Raw genomic sequence first — 19759 nt, forward strand, 5'->3', positions numbered from 1 at the left:
ATGTGCATGTAGCCCTTTACTGTAAAATGTTTGTGTACGCTTTGTTTTTTAAAGAAAATAAAAATTGAGAAATATGAGCGCTTTCATATTTTTGTAGTGATAATAAAATAAAAAGCTATTTGTTTTTCCTTTTTTTTTTTCTCCAGGTAATGCAGACGTCGCTTTAGTTAATTTTTATGCTGACTGGTATGTGCTTAATTTAAATCTCAAACTACTATATTTTTACATCTGTATATTTCTGTAATGTGTTAGTATTTAATTGTGATCCTGAAAATCTACGTAAATAGTTTCTGGAAATGTGTTCCGCAATCCCGCAGTGTCTCTGTAAATTAGGATTCATGCTTCCAGCTTTTTCCAGTATATGAATTCTTTTCTACACAGAAGTATTTACATTTAGTCTTTGAAGGTTGTCAAGGTGTAGTCTGCAATAGTAAATCCCATTCAACTGGACTTGTTCTGTAATGTTAAAGATGTCTATTACTGCTAAACAAACATTTTTTTTTTTTTTCCATTACAATGAGTCTCTCACGCTGAACATACCTTGGAATTTATAGCAAAACTGGTAAATATTGCCTTAACCTACCAATATGGTATGTGTCATGGCAGATTTTGATCATCCAAGAATATGTGAGGTTAGAAATTTGTGAAACGCTGTTCTGATACATATTCCAATTCTATGGTTCCTTGATATCTGATGATGATCATTTGCATTACAGTATATGGCTAAACATGTGATTTTGTCTTTAAAAGGGCTTTATATGTAGCTGACAGGCTCTCAATCATTTTGCCATGGTTGATGACATAGTTGGCTTCCTTCAGGCCTATCAAAGCTATTTTGGCTATACTTCTCCTGTAGATCACAGAAGTGCAGTTTGTTTTTACCTCTGATGTCACTCATTCGGTCGGAGGGCCAGAGCAGAGAGTCAGACTAACAGTCGTGGCTCTCTGCTCAGAGTGGAGGGGGAGAACTGAGTATTCAGAGGCATTTAATCACTCAGTTCTCACTGCAGAACCACCTTGAGACAGATATAGCATCGGCTTGATGCTGCATCCACCTAGGTGAGTATAAATGTTGGTTTTTGTCCTAACACCCCCCCCCCCCCCCCCCAAAAAAAATGTACTTATCTTTGTATGTAGTATGTACACTGTACTGCATATAGCAAGTTATTTTGCTTGTTTTTTAGGCGTCAAGTCTTTTAGATGTAAAGGCTGATCTTTAATGCAATATGTGATCCTTGTAAAATATGATTTTAACATCGCTAACTCCTTGATTTGAGGATGATTCACATCTTTCGCCATGTAATTTGCACTATTGGCACCTATCCCAGACCTCATGACACCATAAATGCAATTGGAATATGTAATTAAATGGGGTGGTTTCACAAGCTTTCAGATGTTCCTTTTTGGACAGTTGACACCTTCTTTGACGCATTCAGTGGTGGTTAGATTACAATTGCAGCTTAACCCATGTGGCCACAGTATCTCACAAAAATGAGTACACCCCTCACATTTTTAGAAATATTTTATTATATCTTTTCATGTGACAACACTGAAGAAATTAAACTTTACTACAAGGTAAAGTAGTGACTGTACAGCTTGTATAACAGTGTAAATTTGCTCTCCCCTCAAAATAACTCAACACACAGCCATTAATGTCTAAATCGCTGGTAACAGGGAGGGGGAGTACACCCCAAGTGAAAATGTTCAAATTGGGCTCAAAGTGTCAATATTTTGCGTGGCCACCATTATAGGCAGCACAGTGGTGTAGTGGTTAGCACTCTCACCTAGCAGTAAGCAAGGTTGCTGGTTCAAATCCCAACCACGTCACTACCTGCCTGGAGTTTGCATGTTCTCCCTGTGCCTGTGTGGGTTTCCTCCGGGTACTCCGGTTTCCTCCCACAATCCAAAGACATGCAGGTAGGTTAATTGGCTTCTGTCCAAAATTGGCCCTAGTATATGAATGGGGACATTGGGTTGTGGGCTCATTTAGGGTAGGGACCAATGTGAGTGTGCAATGTACAGGGATAGGGACAATTGTAGACACTCAGGTTGAACTGGATGGACTGGTGTCTTTATTCAACCTTACTAACTATGAAACTATGATGGGCGGCACAGTTAAGGCGGCACTAATGGGCAAAGATGGGCACAGATAAGATGGCATTGGGTGGCACGGATGGGTGGCACTGCTGGGCACTGATGGGCACTTGTAGATTGCACTGGGGTGCAGCACCGTTGTTGAGGCAGATTTTGGGCACTGATGGGTGGCACTGATGGGTGGCACTGATGGGTGGCACTGATGGGTGGCACTGATGGGTGGCACTGATGGGTGGCACTGATGGGTGGCACTGATGGGTGGCACTGATGGATGGCACTGATGGATGGCACTGATGGATGGCACTGATGGATGGCACTGATGGATGGCACTGATGGGGGTGGCACTGGCAGGGGGCAGGTGGGCACTGGTAAGCTGGCCGTGATCGGGACTGATGTCCCGATCACGGCCGCCAGTGATCAGCTTTTTTTGTTTCTCCTCGCGCTGTCAGAAAAATGTCCGATTACCGGCTCCGCTGTGTCACATGATCAGCTGTCATTCGCTGATCAGAGCGTGCCACAGGCCGCTTGTGCACGGGACGACGTCAATAGACGTAGTCCCAGCAAAGTAGGTCCGCGCTGTAGCCGTCATTCGGCTATAGCGCGGATCCCTAGTGGTTAAGTAAAGCAACCAATTTATTTTTATTTTTTTTTTATTTTTATTTTTTTTTAAGATCCTCAGAGTTCTTTGCCACGAGGTGCCATGTTGCACTTCCAGTGACCAGTATGAAAGAATGCGAGCAATAAGACCAAGCTTAAAACACATGCTCCCCGTTCACACCTGTAACCTTGTAACATGAACGAGTCACATGACACCGGGGAGGGAAAATGGCTAATTGGGCCCAATTTACACATTTTCACTTAGGGGTGTACTCACCTTTGTTGCCAGTGGTTTAGACATTAATGTGGCTGTGTGTTGGAATTATTTTGAGGGGACAGCAAATTTACACTGTACACTCACTAATTTACATTGTAGCAAAGTGTAATTTCGTCAGTGTTGTCATATAAAAAGATATAACAACATATTTACAAAAATGTGAGGGGTGTACTCACTTTTGTGAGATCCTGTATAAATCCTGCAGGACTTTTGACTTATTAGAACTGAAGACGCTACTTGGGCATGTAAAGAAATGTCTTTAACATTACAGAACGCGTTTGGTTGTAATACTGCTAGGTGTTTGCAATAATACAGTGGTACCTTGGATTACGAGCATAATTTGTTCCAGAAGAATGCTTGTAATCCAAAGCACTCGTATATGAAAGCTAGTTTCCCCATAGGAGTCAGTGGAAACCTCAGATAATTTGTCCCATTTGACCTATTGTTTATGCAGTCCTGTGTGTGTGTGCAGGGGTTTGCTGAAGATGCTCGGAAACCGAGTGGCTGCGAACGGCTCTGAGTATCACCGGCACCCCCACACCTCTGGCCAAATATGATACTGCACCCCCAAGAGGCTGTAATCCTGCTTGTTTTGCAAGACAATGCTTGCAAACACAGGATTTAAGAAAAAAATAGTGGCTCGTAAGCTGCGTTACTCGTAGTCTGAGGTACTACTGTAATTCGACTTTTGACATCAAGTGCAAACGGTTCTATAATTTGGATCTGCCAAAATGCTATCCCAAGAAACAAGTTTATAAAAAATGTATTATTCTGCGGCAGAAAACTCATTTCTCAGACTTGGTTATGTTTTACTAGTTCACGCGTGTGATTCAAACTATGCCTTCGTTTTTACAGAATGACAAGTTTAAGGCTAAGTTTAGATGTGTGGCAGACCTTGCTACTCCTCTGAAAAGCAATCCGCTGTGCACAGCTTTTCAGAGATGTTTGACAGGTGGGGCGATATGTTGCCTCCTCACTGTGTGTACTAATCCTGTAAATGCCATGTTTTGCAGGCAATACAGGCGTCAAATCGTAGCCTAGCCAAGTGAAAAATGCTACTCTGCTGCAACTGCATGAATTAAATGTGGTTGTAGAGTGGCCCTTTTCACTTGGATAGGTTACAATTTGACGCCTGCAATGCCTGCTGAAGGTGGTAAAAACTGCCCTTAACTTCAGGTTAAAATTAACTTTGTCACAATTTATTTAGAATCTCATGCAGCTGCATATTATGTTTGATAGATTTTCACTAGGAACAGAACATTGTTTCTGACCAGGTCATTTAGAGTGCCCCTGGACAGCCTTACATGGAAGGTAGAAGTCGGGCTGCAAAATAGCCATCTTGTTGAATATCCCTCGGTCACTTTAGTTGGGCTTTAAGTATTTGATAGTTTTGACCCATTTTTTTTTTTGCATGGTTTACAAGTGAAAGAGTTAAATAAGCATAACTTATACATTTATCATATTTCTCAGATAACTGCCTAATAATATCTAGCATCTTTACACATTTAATGTACAAGTCCAAGCAGAACTTTTTTTTTCTTTCTTTCTTTAAATGTTGACTATGCCACATTTAACCTTGATGTTAGAAACCAAGAGGCTTAACTTTGATTTCCCTTTTATTTATTTTTTGGGCAGGTGCAGATTCAGTCAAATGCTACACCCTATATTTGAAGAAGCTTCCAACATAATTAAAGAAGAACATCCTGATAAAAGTAAAGTTGTCTTTGCAAGAGTGGATTGTGATCAGCATTGTAAGTTTGTTCTGTTAATTTAAAACTGGCATAACTTTTTGTTTGTGCTTTTATATGCAAATACTGTTTTTATATTGGGACAGTTCAAGTAACCAACACACAAAACACTTGCCAATCCAAACACATGAAGAGATCTGTTGTACACACTTTCTTTAAAGGCCTGTTCATTGGCAAGCAGTCTACTGAAGTGCCGCACTGTATCATAACCATTTGCGGGAGGAGGAGCCTCATAAGAGGGTCCTCCTAATATGTGAACAAGATTGTCCGGTATCGTATCAAAAAGGTGCACAAAGACTGAAAAACCTAAATTGCACCCTGCTTAAAGCTGAATATCTTATGCCTATTCCCACTGACTGCTGTGATTTGGTCACCGCTAGGCACCTGACCCTATACCTGCTACCAGCAGTTGGGTTGTGTGAGTACCTATGGTGCTTCATGTGGTTGACATGTATGGTTTTAGGCAGGGAGGAGACAGTCCCGGTTTTTTTTTTCCCGGTTGCTCCCGGATCACACTCGGTTAACTGCTTCGGTGTTGCTTGTGCCTACTCATGGGGATGACACCTGTTTCTTGGATTTTTATTTTTATTTCAAAAGAACATTCTCATTGGTACATTTTAAAGACCTGACAAATATTGTTTGAAAGCAATTCTTAAAAAATGTCTTTGACCCCACTCATGATTAGAAGATTGAACAAATGTTCTTAAAGTGGTGTTGCCACCAAGAAAATAAAAAGTTGCTTAAAATAAAAAAAAAATAAATAAAAAAAATTTGGAAAAAATAAAATGTACTCACCTCCTAAATGCCTGTTGCTAGGGGGTCCCTCGGAGTCTGCCTTCTTCCTTGCCCGGGCTGGTGACATCACTTCCCCTCACGTCGCACAGTCACCTGGGACCTGTCACGTGTCCCAGGTGACTGTACGGCGTATCACAGCACACTGCTCCGCTCGTGCATGCACAGTGGGTGCCCGGCTGTGAAGCCACAGCCGGGGGCTCACAGTACGCATGACGGTGCAGCGGGGAACGAGGGGGGGCTTCGTTCCCCCGCATCGTTGGACCCTGGGACAGGTAAGTGTCCGATTTATTAAAAGTCAGCAGCGCCAGTATTTGTAGCTGTTGACTTTAAATTTTTTTTTTTTTTTTGGGGGTACCACATTTTAAAATGAACCTTTTCTAATGAAATTCTACTTTAGACTCATCTCTAGCTCCATTTGACATGGCCACCTCTACAGCGCTGACCAAGAAGGTTTTTACTTCAGTCATGCATGACTTTATATACCAAATAGCACTGATCTTTGACTCTGAATGCCATGGACACAAAAGCTCTCTCGCCAGAGATTCTGTATCAGATCTGCCCAGTGCTTCCTAGCCATCAACCGCTGAAACTGGTTAATTCTGGGTTGCTCCAATCCCTTCCGAACAAACTTGTCCCTGAAGAGTCGGTCTTCTGCCGTGTTACTCGCCACTTTAAAGCTAGAGGCGCCAACTGATGCTTCTAGTAGTGTTGCCCTAGTACTTGGACCTTTTTATGCTCCTAAAGCTTCCAAGACCCCTCTGATGAACTGAAGTTTCAAGTATTTCTTTATGGAGAAGGGAAATGCCCAGATAACACGTTTGATGACACCCCCCTAATCGCGTAACTAGACTTCTAACGATTTGTGAAGGCCATGCTAAATAGCTGTGGCCTATTATAACCACTTGCTGATCGTGTAACTGGGAAGATGCATAATTTGTTTGACATTAAATACTGGGCTTATGGCTGCAGCTAGATGCCACAACCCCAGTATTTTCTTTTTCCTCAGACGCTGGACTTTTGGATAAAAGTAAATTTTAGAAGCGGCGGGAGGTGCCTGGAAGTTCCTGGGCTTGCCTTCCTGATCTGTGAGCCTGGGAACCCATTTGGCGCTGGCGGTGACTAGGCACAGTGATGAGCGAATGAAAGATGGCCTCTGCTCATCTCTATGCCCTAGGAAGACCGGAGCAACATCCCTTTCAGTTGTAAACGGAGTCCTTTTTTTTTTCCTCCTGATCTTTTGCTTTTAAGAGGTAGAGGAGAGACCCCAGATCTCTCCATAAAGTGGGCCTGTCATGTTGTATTGATATCGCTACGTGATGAATGCATACGTAGGTCGCACACACATGTAAATGGTGTTCTTACTACACGTGAAGTATTACCACAAGTATCTGAGTGAGAGCAAGAATTCTAGCAGTAGATCTCCTGTAACTCTAAACTGTTAAACTGTAGACCATCTTAAAGAGAAGAGCACCAGAGCAAAATGTAATAATGTATAAAAGTGTTCACAAATGCCAGAAATCTGCCAAGCAAAATAGGCGAGTTGGAAGCTCTGTTGCACAAGGGCTATGATGTAATCGGTATTGCTGAAACTTGGCTTCATTCCTCACATGACTGAGCTATTAATATTCCTGGCTATGCACCCTTTTGGAGAGACAGGGTAAAAAGGAAAGGTGGCTGGGTCTGTCTCTGAGAAGCGAGTGTGAATGAGGACCTAATTGATGGAGAGTGTGATGTGACTGAAGCATTATGGGTGGAACTGCATATACATGTGTAGTTCAAAGATAATTATTGGAGTTTGTTATAGACCACCCAATGTTAATGAGAAGGTGGAGACTCCGCTCTTTGCACAGATGTAAAGGGCTGGGATGGTGATAATAATGGGGGATTTTAACTACCCAGAAATTGACTGAAGTAGTGGCACTGCTGGATCTGTTAAAGAGCAAAATGTATAAACCTATTACAGGACAATTTTATGGTCCAGTTTGAGGCCTCAACTAGAAATGATGCTCTGTTGGATTGGGTAATCTTAAACTATGCAGAGCTTATTACTAATGTTCATATAAAGGAACATCTGTGTAGCATTAACCATAACATGATTTCATTTGATGTTAGCTGTAAGCAAAAAATGCATACTAGAAATGTGAAAACACTTAACTTTAAGAAAGCAAATTTTTCCAAGGATGAGGGCTGCTCTCCTGGACTTGGACTGGGAGGGAATATTGGCATCAATAAACACAGAACAGAAATTCTTCAAAAAGACTGTTAACTCACTGCAAAGTATATTCCCATGGGCAATAGGTTTAACTAATTCTAGACCAGCCGCCACAGTATATTTTGTGGTCCAGCTGCACGAAGCGTCATAGCTATACGTCGCACGTCGCTGTACTGGTGTCATTAGTGACACAAATCGGCATTAGGGCAATTTAGTATTAGTCTCAGGTCTAGGGACCCCCCCCTAATAAAGGTTTAATCCCCTTGATCACCCCGTCACCTGTGATCACTGTATAAGTGTCATGGGTGACGCAGTTTAGCTAGATTTTTTTTTTTTTATAGCGTCAGGGCACCCACCATATTTGCCCAATAAAGGTTTAAACTCCTGATCAAAGTTAGGTTTTAGTGTCGGTGTCTGCGTCGCCCCACCCTCGCACGCACCATACACCTCCCTTTGGTAGTATAGTGTCTGATCGATATCAGATCTATGCTAGCGTCCCCAGCAGTTTAGGGTTCCCAAAAATGCAGGTGCTAGCAGGTATCGGCCCAGATACCTGCTAGCACCTGCATTTTTTAGCCCACCCCACCCAAGTGCAGTATCAATCGATCATTGTCGCTTACAAAACACTAAACGCATAACTGCAGCATTTGCAGAGTCAGGCCTGATCCCTGCGAGTGATACTTTTTTTTTTTTGGTAGCGTTTAAATCAGTCGCTAACAGTCGGGAGCTTTTTTTTTTTTTTTACCTGCGAGTCTCACTACTGTACCAGTAAATTTATAGACTAAAATGTCAAATTTAAGGTACAGTAGTGAAGAGGCCTACACACTTCTGAGCATGACAGATAGTGAAGAGGAAGTCACTCATCTGCCAGATTCAGGCTCAGAATACGAACCGGTAGACAGCAGTAGCACCCTGACAGATGGCTCTGACGGCGAAGTTGTAGTTCCTGCCAAGGTCAGGCGTACCAGACCCCGTTCTGCTGCTGACGTTGAGGTGCGAGAACTGCAGGTCCCTCGTATGGAGCAGAGAGCCAGTACTAGCGCAACTCATCCTTTTGGTGAACTGACAAGCACCAGCGGCCTAGCATATCCTGGTCGTACATCCAGCACTGCAGTAAAACTTGGTGATGTGGCGAGTCCCATAACTGCAGTTCAAGCTGGCGAGGTGGCAAGCATGAGTAGTGTCCCGCTGCCACCAAGAAGAAGACAAACACAGGCCCGTCGAGCCCATAGTGCCCTTCTTGCTGCATTCGGCAATCCTCATTGGGAGCCTACCACTTGTGCAGCACCCGTACTTCCCCCATTCACTGGCCAACCTGGAATTCAGGTGGAAACGGGTGATTTTATGTCACTTTTATTCAATGTTTTTCACTGAAGATCTCTATAGACCAGCATACAAATTGCTTTGTCCACAATAGATCAATTCATCGCTGCTAATCACCAGCTGACCCTTGCCAGAGATTGGAAACCAGTTACGGTTTCCAAATTTAAGACCTTGCTGGGCCTATGCCCAATCATGGGCATAACTAAAAAGCGTGAGTTGCGGCCATATTGGTCCACTGACCCAATTCATCATATGCCCTTGTTCTCTGCCTCCATGACCAGCGGTTCATGCACTTCGATGACTATGAACTCTGTTGTCCTCAGGGTGACCCTGGATTTGACCAGCTCTACAAAATCCGGCCCCTCATAAACCACTTGAACCAATGTTTTTCAGCCTTGTTTACTGCAGATCAAGTTGTCTGTGTTGATGAGTCCCCGATTAACCTTTCTGGCCACTTGTCTATCAAACAGTATCTTCCCAGCAAGCGTGCCAGATACGGGGTCAAGATGTATAAGCTCCGTGACAGGGCCACAGGCTATACATATAATTTTATGGAATTGGCGCATATGGCACCGTGCAATCTAATCGCCGGGGCTTCCCCCAATCCCAACTTTATACAGAGGGAGAGGGCCTGCTTGAAGTGTAATAATTTGTTAGCAGTGAAGTGGAGGGATTCACAGAATGCTTTTGTTTTGTCCTCTTCATGCAGACACAGCAGTCCAAATTCCTACAGCGAATGGTGTTTTGGGGAAACCCCTCTGTCCACGAATACAACCTTAACATGGGAGGAGTGGACCTCAACGACCAGTTGTTGGCACCATGCCTAATTGCCCGTAAGGCCAGATGCTGGTACAAAAGTGTCTGTTTCAATTGGCTTTGCGGAACACTTTTGTGCTATACAAATCTTCAGGATGGACTGGGTCCTTCCTTAAATTCCAGGAAGTGATCATCGGAGCCCCTCTGTTTCCAGATGGTTCTCTTGCCCAACTTCCCAACGCAAATGCAGTGAGCCAGGCTGCATGAGAGGCATTTTCTTTGTCCTCCCTGGTACCCCTACCCAAAACACCTCAAAGAAGTTGTCATGTCTGCAGTAAACGTGGATTTAGGCGTGACACACTTATTGTCCCTCTTGTCCTGACCAACCTGGTCTCTGCATTGGTGAATGCTTCAAACGCTACCACACATTAGTTGAGTATTGGCATAGGGTACAGCGGCACACTAACACAGGGTTTCGGGCTCTTGAAAGATGTGATGGCCATCACATTTTTAGAGACCCTAATCTGCAACGTTCAGTTTACAGTTGTGTGTTTTTTTTTTTTTTTTTATAAAAGTGAAAAAAAAATCTAAAATCCCAAAATAGTTGTGGTTGTATTTTTCTTCTCTCTATTGTTCTTATGTTCGCTCTCTACTGTACGCTCTACTGTTCGCTCACTATTCTATAGCTAGCGTTCTCTGTCTGTTTTATTTTTACTATGTTTTATCGTATTTTCTTTGCAGGTATGGTATGTTGTACTGTAATGTTTGTTTCATCGTTGACCATCATTTGCTTAGCAGGTACTCCATTCAGCTGCAGAACAGATTTATTTATCTTGACAGCAACAACATTGGAAGTGATGTTGGAAGTGATTTCACAACCACAGTTTAAAAAAAAAATGTATGCCCATCATTAGAAGTTGGTGGATGAAGGGCAGTACTCAATGATCTCTGTTTTTTTTCTTTCAGCCCACAGGCTGTATGAAAAAAGAACATTACAATGTATGACCAGCAACATACTTATGTTGCTGAACTTTGAGTGGTTATACTAGAATGATGCCTGCAGGTTTAGGTATCATCTTGGTATTCTTCCTTTCAGCCAGTGGTTGGCTTTCATATAAAAGAAATACTAGCAGCTAATTGGCCTCTAGACTGCTTTTATAAGCAGTGGGAGGGAACGTTACCCCCCCCCCCCCCCCTCCCCCAGTCTTCCATGGTTTTATCTGGCTCTCCTGTCCCAACAGGGAACCTGAGAATGCAGCTGGTGGTTCAGCCAGCTGACCATAGAGCTGATCAGAGACCAGAACGGCTCGAAACATCTCTAAGAAATCGGAAGCTACGAGCATTTCATGACTTATGTTTCGCCGGATATAAACAGCGCTATTGGGAAACTGGCATAGCATTTTATCACACTGATCTTGGTGTGGTCCGATGCTTTGAGGGCAGATGAGAGCTCTAAGGTCTAATAGACCACAATTTTTCCAAAAAAAAGTACCTGTCACTGCCTATTGCTACCATAGGGGAGATTTACATTCCCTGAGATAATAAAAATATTATATATTTAATTAAAAAAAATAAAAGCACCCTGTCCCTCGTGCTCTCGTGCAAAGGCAAACACAAGCATCAGCCTGTTGTCATATGTAAACGGCAATTGCACCATGCATGTGAGGTATCCCAGCGAAGGTCAGATTGAGGGCAGTAGACCTCCTCTGTAAATCTAAAATAACCTGTAAAGGCTTTTAATAACATATGTAGTTTGTCGCCACTGCACGTTTATGAGCATTTTTAAAGCATGTGGTGTTTGGTATCCATGTACTCGGCATAAGATCTTTTTTTTTTTTTTTTTATTATTCCATGAAACATTTGGGCAATATAGTGGTGTTTTTAGTGTGAAAAAAAAAAAATCTTGCAACACTCGGTTTTTAATCTGCAGGGCCTTTAGCTTTAAAAAAAAAAAAATATATATATATATAAATATAAGTGTGTGTGTATGTATGTGTGTGTGTATGTATGTGTGTGTGTATGTATGTGTGTGTGTATGTATGTGTGTGTGTATGTATGTGTGTGTGTATGTATGTGTGTGTGTATGTATGTGTGTGTGTGTATGTATGTGTGTGTGTATGTATGTGTGTGTGTATGTATGTGTGTGTGTATGTATGTGTGTGTGTATGTATGTGTGTGTGTATGTATGTGTGTGTGTATGTATGTGTGTGTGTATGTATGTGTGTGTGTATATGTGTGTGTATGTATGTATGTATGTATGTATATATATATATATATATATATATATATATATATATAATTTGGGGGTTCAAAGTAAATTTCATTGCAAAAAAATATATATATTTTCATGTAAACAAAGTGTCAGAAAGGGCTTGTCCTCAAGTGGTTCGAAGAGCTGGTGATGTGTGACGTAAGCTTCTAAATGTTGTGCATAAAATCCCAGGACAGTTCAACCCCAGCCCCTTCCCCCACAAGTTTTGGGAAAATTACACTTCTTTTTTTTTTTTCACAAAGTTGACAGTAAATTATATTGTTAAAATGGCATGGTTACAAAGTTTTCACTAAATGAGCCTAGCCGCATACAGGAACACGAAAACCAATCGCCGCCTTCAGGATTTTGAAGGTGTAAATTTTTGATTTCACTCCTAACTACTTAGTTTTGAAGGCCATAAAATGCCAATATAGCACGACCCCCCCCCCCCCCCCTCCCATGACCTCGTTTTGGAAAGTAGACACCCCAAGCTATTTGATGAGAGGCCCATGGGATATTTTATATTTTAAAACAAGTTGTGGGAAAATGAAATTTGTGTTTTTTTTGCACAAAGTTGACGGTAAATTATATTTTGTTCAAACGTGGAATTACACCCCAAAATACATTCTGCTACTTCTGAGTACGGAGATGCCACGTGTGAGACTTTTTGGGAGCCTAGCCACATACAGGGCCCCAAAAACCAAGCACCGCCTTCAGGCTTACTAAAGGTATAAAATTGTGATTTTACTCCTCACTACCTATCAGTTACGGAGGCCCTGAACTGTTCATATAGTGCAAACCCCCCCATGGCCCCATTTTGGAAAGTAGACACCCCAAGGTATTTGCTAAGAGGAATGGTGAGTATTTTGCAGATCTCATTTATTAGAAAATGATGAAACAAAAATATGTATTTCTCTTATATTCACCGACCGACACAGCTCCTCTCTTAGCCATTGGGTTGTTATGCCCACCTTTAGGAGAATACTAGGCATTACTTGTTATGTAACACTCAGAACTTTCCAGTTCCACCCAGGGGGCGGTCTCTTGGGAAACATCCCTCCAGCCTGCCATGCAGTCATCAGTTTTATTTTGCCTAGTGAGGAAGGACCTAGGAACCCAGACAGGCCCATAGGTCCGTCGCTTTTTTTCTGCAGTAACTTGATTTTTGCGCAAGATGATTGATCCGGGGATCTGCTATCAACTGCCGGCTGGGTGACAGGCTTATCCTTGTAGTCTCCCCAGTCCGGCCATTGAGCATGTGCAGGCCAGAGCTCCGCGCTGGGTCAGCTCGACGAAACCTCCGCTCCAGAGGTGGTCGGTGAGCTTTTATTTTAATGCACTAAAACTCACTATATTGCCCAAATATTTGATGAAATAAAGATGATCTTATGGGGAGTACATGGATGCCAAACACGACATGTTTTCAAAATGCGCACAAACGTGCATACAAACTATATACATTTTTAAGTCATGAAATGCTCGTAGCTTCCGATGTCTTAGGCCATAGAGATGATTCGAGCCGTTCTGGTCTCTGATCAGCTCTATGGTCAGCTGACTGAACTACCGGCTGCATTCTCAGGTTCCCTGTTGGGACAGGAGAGCCTGAAAAAAAAAAAAAACATGGAAGACGGTGAGTGGGAGGGGGACGTTTTCTCCCGCTGCTTGTAAAAGCAGTCTAGAGGCTAATTAGCCGCTAGGATTGCTTTTACATGAAAGCCAACCACTGGCTAGAAAGAATAGCAAGCTGATCATTCTGGTTTAACCACTCGAAGTCCAGCAACATACCATACGTTGCTGGTCCTTATTGGGCATATATTGTAATGTTTTTTTGTCATGCAGCCTGTGAGCTGAACGAAAAAAAGATTGATCAGTGGATATGCCCACCATTAGAATACCGGCCTTCATCCACCACTTCTAATGATGGGCATACATGCACCATTTTTTAAATTTTTTTATTTTTTTTTTGTTTTTTTTTTTAAACTGCGGTGGTGAAATCATCTCCTACAAGCGCTGGAGTCGCTGATTTACGTATCATGGGAGCAAAACACTGTTGCTGTCAACATAAATAAATCTGTGCTGCAGCTGAATGGTGTACCTGCTAAGCAACTGATGGATAACAATAAAACAAAGTAACATTACAGTATAACAGTAAGACTTGCTATACCTGCAAAGCAAATACAATAAAACATAGTCAAAATAAAACATTTAACGCAATATGTGCCTAAAAAATATATGGGGAAACATGGGGGCAATCCGCCCTTAATGTTGGGAGCAAATCGCTCCTTCACCCCTGCCACCGTGCTATTGTGTGTGTGTGTGTGTGTGTGTGTGTGTATATATGCTCTTTTTTTTTTGGTGGTGAAATCACCTCCTACAGCGCTGGAGTCACAGCTTTATGTATCGTGGGAGCAAACTCTGTTGCTTTCAGAATAAATAAACCCGTGCTGCAGCTGAATGGCGTACCGGCTAAGCAAATGATGGCTAACAGTATAGCAGTAAGACTTGGCATACCTGTAAAGCAAATACAATAAAACAGTAAAAATAAAGCATTACAGTTCTAAAATAGAGTAACAAAAGAGAGAACAATATAGCAGACAATAGAGAGTGAACATAGGAGAGAGAATAGAGGGAAGACGCATCCACACCTATTTTTGGCTTTTTTATTTTTGTTTTTGTGAAAGCGACTGTTTCCACCTGAATTCCGGGTTGGCCAGTGGATGGGGGAAGTACGGGTGCTGCAGAAGTGGTAGGCTCCCAATTAGTATTGGCAAATGCAGCAGTAAGGGCACTCACCAGCTTGAACTGCACTTATGGGACTCGCCAGGTCACCACTTGATAATGCAGTACAACCAGGATGTACTGGCTCTCTGCTCCATACAAGAGCCCTGTGGTTCTTGCACCTCAACGACGGCAGAACAACCGGGTCAGGTATGCCTGACCTTGGCAGGGACCACCTATCTGTCAGGGTGCCGCTGCTGTCTACTGATTAGTATTCTGAGCATGAATCTGACAGGTGAGTGACTTCCTCTTTACTATTTGTCACCCTCAAACGTGTAGGCCTCTTCACTACTGTACCTTCGATTTAACATTTTAGTCTCTAAATTTACTGGTACAATAGTGAGACTCACTGGAAAAAAGTACCTGACTGTCAGCAACTGATTTAAAGGCTACCAAAAAACTGTTCTGTTCGCAGAGATCAGGTCTGACTCTGTAAATGCTGCAGTTATGTGTATTGTGTTTAAGTGACAGTGATCGATCGACACTGCACTTGGGTGGGCTGGGCGCAGGTGCTAGCAGGTATCTGGGCTGATCCCGCTAACTGTCCGATTTTAGGAACCCTATACTGCTGGGGACGCTAATATAGTTCTGATCAGATATGGATCCGTTCAGACATTATACCAGTAAGGAAGAAGTATCGCGTGTGGGTGTTGGCGCTACTGGCACTAATCTGACGCTGCCTGGGGTGACTCAGACCCTGCCAGGTGATCAGGGGGTTACACCTTTAAGTAATATGCGGCGATTGCCCTGACACTATAAAAAAAAATATCTAGCTACCCAGCATCAGTAGAACTCGGAGGGGGGGGGGGGGGGGGGGGGTTGTATCCATAGTGGAGAAGGATTTGGGACTTTGCTAGATCATAAGATCAATAATGCAATGCCAAGCTGCAGTTTCCAAAGCGAGTCCTCTTTTTTTTTTATTAAGAGAGGTGTGGACTCGAGAGAGATCATTTTGCCCCTGTAAAAGTCCACAACCCCACAACCGTCTTTTCTGACGAAAGTGGTCTCGGCTTTTCAGATCAATGAGGACATTGTGTTACCATCTCTGTGTCCTAAGCCAAAACACCCTAAGGAGGTGCCCCTTCACGCTCTGGACGTGGTTTGGGCTCTTAAGGTGTATTTGTCTGCCACTCCCTTTCGGAAGTCAGACTCACTGTTTGTTTCGATGGCTTTCATAGCATCCAATGACAGGGCTCTATGACCCACATTATCAGCTTGGGACTGCATATTAAGAAAGTCTTCTAAGGTTTATCGCTGTGGATTTGTTGGGCATAAATCCCGCCTGGTCCGGATGTATAACTGACGTAATGACATTGTTTAGCCCAAGAGCCAACACTTTAGACAGTATTTTTATGTCTGATTGCAATAGTGTTATTGGCCTTTTGAGGCCAGATCTACAGGGTCTTTACCTGGTTTTAACACGAAATGGGCCTTAGACATAGAGGACGGTAGGCCATTTTGCTCCCTTGCTGTGTTAAAAACCCCCTAGAAATCTGGATAGAAGTATCTGAGTAATGCTTGTAAATCTCCATGGGGATACCATCTTCCCCTGGAGCCTTACAATTAGGAAAGGCTGCAACCACTGCCTGCAGTTCCTCCAATATAAAAGGGGGGTCGAGTTAATTATTTTGAGATGCTGTCAGGGAATTGGTAGACCAGACTGTGTGGACTGCACATGGGAAACCAGATGGTGTTTACATAGGTGACAAGTAAGTGAATATAACAGAAATGTGAATCTGGTGTTTAATGCTGCCCCTGTCCCATCTTTCCCCCTCTCCTGCCCCCCCCCCCGTGCTCCTTTCCCTCCCCCAGTGCTCCCCCCTGTGCTCATTCTCTCCCCCCTGTGCTCATTCTCTCCCCCCTGTGCTCATTCTCTCCCCCCCCCGTTGCTCCTTCTCTCCCCCCCCCGTTGCTCCTTCTCTCTCTCCCCCCCCCCCCCTGTGCTCCTTCTCCCCCCCCCCCGCTGTGCTCCTGCTCCTTTCCCCCCTAGTGCTCCTTCCCCCCCCCCCCCCCCCCCCCCCCCCCCCGCTGTGCTCCTGCTCCTTTCCCCCCTAGTGCTCCTTTCCCTCTCGGACCCTACACAGTTTCCCTCTCCCCTATTGGTACTCCTTCCCCGCCCCCTTTTTTTTCCCCCCTCTCCTCTCCTTATAAGTTGTGCAAATATGTCTGTATGCTGTCCGGTTCCCAAGCACGTTTCTTGACCATTAAGTGATGATTTGTACTCTGTTGATGTATGTACATATTTAGCATTGAATGACTGTATACCATAAGCTGACCATATACATTGACCTTGAATAAAGTTCACTTTTGTTAAAAAAAAATAAAAAAAAGTGAATAGAACAGTGCACAACCAACCCAAACCCACAAACGACAATGATATATACAAATAATGGGAAATACTGGAATCATAACAAAAGCCAGGCCGAGGTCATACACAGGGGTGTCAGCAGATGGGTAAGGATGGGGAAACCCACAGGACAGGGAGTGGATGGATGGATGGGCTACAGAGCAGGGATCCAAGGCAAACAGGAGGGACAGGTCCAGGATGGGATCGGAATAGATCAGGTCGTGTCAGATGCAGGCTCAAGGTCAGGATGGCAGGCTCAAGGTCAGGGCTCAGGGAGAGAAATACCAAGGCAAGCATGTGTGGGCTTGCCGGGTATTTATAAGACTGCAGTAATTGTCCACAAGTAACACCTGAGTGTAGGAAGTGTTGTCTGATCCATTCGCTGGTGGATGCCAGTACTGCGGCCCAATGATGACATAACGCCAGCAGGGAAAGTCTCTCCTGACCGTTACAAACTGCCAGGAGACACCTGCTGGTGGACCTCAGCACTGCATGCCAAATGATGGACCCTTTCCTGACAGATGTATTGAGAATCGGAAATGTGATCTCTGCAAGGTAGCTAATCAATTCCTCAGATTCATACTCCGAGGCTGATCAATATAGTGTCTCGTAAAACTCTGCCAGCGTCTTTAGTATCAGATCAGGAGAGTGAACAAGCCACCCACCAACATTCTTTATTGTTCCAATGACCGGGGACCTCTGCTCTGAATTAGAAATTCTAGCTAGGAGTCCGCTTGTAATTCTAATTTGCCTCTCGCGCCTCAGAATGTTTTTTTACCTTACTAATCTCGGCACTAATCATGCCCCTATGGAAAGCCTTAAATGCCTCCCACTCATTAAGGGTGGATTCTGGATTCTGGGCAATAAAAAATCCTAAATAAGCCAAAAGGCATTACATTTCCAAGGGGCCCTTGGGGAGCGTGGACAGTGAGCCACAATAAGGCACATCACCATATAATAATGGTCGGCCACGCATCAGGGTTTGTAAGAAATGTCTGAAACCAAGGGGAGCATAGCCGAGTTTCCCACTGCTAAATCTATGTTAGAAAGGGATCCATGTGCCTTCGAATAGCAGAACTGTTTCACTGCAGGGTTTAGGTGTCTCCATAGATCTAGCCAGCCCACTTCTTGTAATAGTCTTGCCAAGGGTGTCACCCTGTGGGGAACATGTACCCCCGGAGTGGGGTGTTTGTCTAATATAGGGTTTAGTCAGCTGTTAAAGTCCCCCAGAAGCAACATTGGGAGGTTTGACTTTATATCTGAAAATTGTAAGAAAAGCTTGAGTTTTTGCGTTGGGCACTGCTGTGCACGTGCCAGCTCTTTTTCTGAGGGAGGCTTCTAGACTTGCACTCCATGCCTCTTCTTCTTCTTTGGTCCCCAGACAGTGACCAATAAATATCTCCTGGCTATCCCCTTCTACAGGCACAGTAATAGTGTATCACACTCACTGATCATCTTAATGCTCTTGATGCTCATTGTTGCTCAAGCTAAATGTTTGTGTAAATTTCTAAATTGCAAAATTCATGTGCCTAGATATATGCCGCCTTATTACAAAATGTCTCCTGTTTTTCCTAATTGAATTTTCCTCCTCTTTGTTTAGCTGATATTGCACAAAGATATAGAATAAGCAAGTACCCCACATTAAAGCTATTCAGAAATGGAATGATGATGAAGAGAGAGTATAGAGGTCAGCGTTCTGTGACAGCAATTGCAGACTATATCCGGCAACAAAACAGTGATCCAATACGAACAGTTGAAAGTTTAGAGGAGTTAAAAACAATTGATGTGAGTATGCTGTCATGGAATTTTTGAGAGGAAACCTAATTTACAATATTTTGTCAACTGCAGAAAATTTCTCATTATAGAAGTGGCAAATATGGCCATTATCTGCTGGTAACTCAGGTTTCATTTGCTTGACAAAAACAGATGGCTATTATGTACAAAACCTTAGACATTGCTAATTTTGATAGATTCTTCACGTCGTACTTATTGGGAAAGCTTTCACGGCCAATTGACTGCATTAATGCTTTTGCAGATTTGTATCTATCAAAAAAATAAGCCCTCTCCCTCTTTACTGAGTATTCTTGTATAGCTTAATAAGTAATGGTCCATAATGACCTCCTCTTAAAATTGTTGACAGCCTGTTTGTTTTTTTTTTTTTTTTTTTTTTTTAAGTAGCTCAATTTGCCTACTAAAATCACAACTGGTCAGTCACTAAGAGTTGTGATTTATCCTTTAACAAATGGCTCCCAGTGCCGCAAGTACTGTAGTTGGTACTACATGCTCCTTTTGTAGTTTACAAAAAAGATAGCCATTTGTCCCAACTGTTGAGTGAATAAATTGGCTACAGAAAATCACCACGTACTGTAATTCAAGTCTAAGATCACAACTTATGGAATAAAGTTTTGGCCATTTTCACACTCAATTTCCAATTTACGCCACATTTGTGAAAAGACCAAGGCTGGTTTCAAACTGTCCTGCCTTAGCTGACTAATGCACCAAAAAGGAGCATGCAGAATTTTCAGCATTGCAGTCTGTGGCAGCGTACTGTGGGTTGTCATGCCTTGTGGGAGTCTGCCAG

General features: G+C 43.1%; 1 protein-coding gene across 1 annotated transcript in view; it reads left to right on the forward strand.

The window, feature by feature from the left end:
* Positions 1–19759, forward strand: part of ERP44 (endoplasmic reticulum protein 44) — a 132379-nt gene that overhangs the window by 67289 nt on the left and 45331 nt on the right. The window contains exons 3-5 of the mRNA XM_077491802.1: positions 147–186; positions 4604–4719; positions 18779–18963. Coding sequence (XP_077347928.1) covers positions 147–186; positions 4604–4719; positions 18779–18963 — 341 coding nt within the window. The remainder of the gene's footprint in view (positions 1–146; positions 187–4603; positions 4720–18778; positions 18964–19759) is intronic.

The sequence above is a fragment of the Lithobates pipiens genome, unplaced genomic scaffold (genome assembly GCF_037356315.1).
Source record: "Lithobates pipiens isolate NorthernLeopardFrog02 unplaced genomic scaffold, aLitPip1_a1.2 Scaffold_19, whole genome shotgun sequence".
In the NCBI taxonomy this organism is placed as follows: Eukaryota; Metazoa; Chordata; class Amphibia; order Anura; family Ranidae; genus Lithobates; species Lithobates pipiens.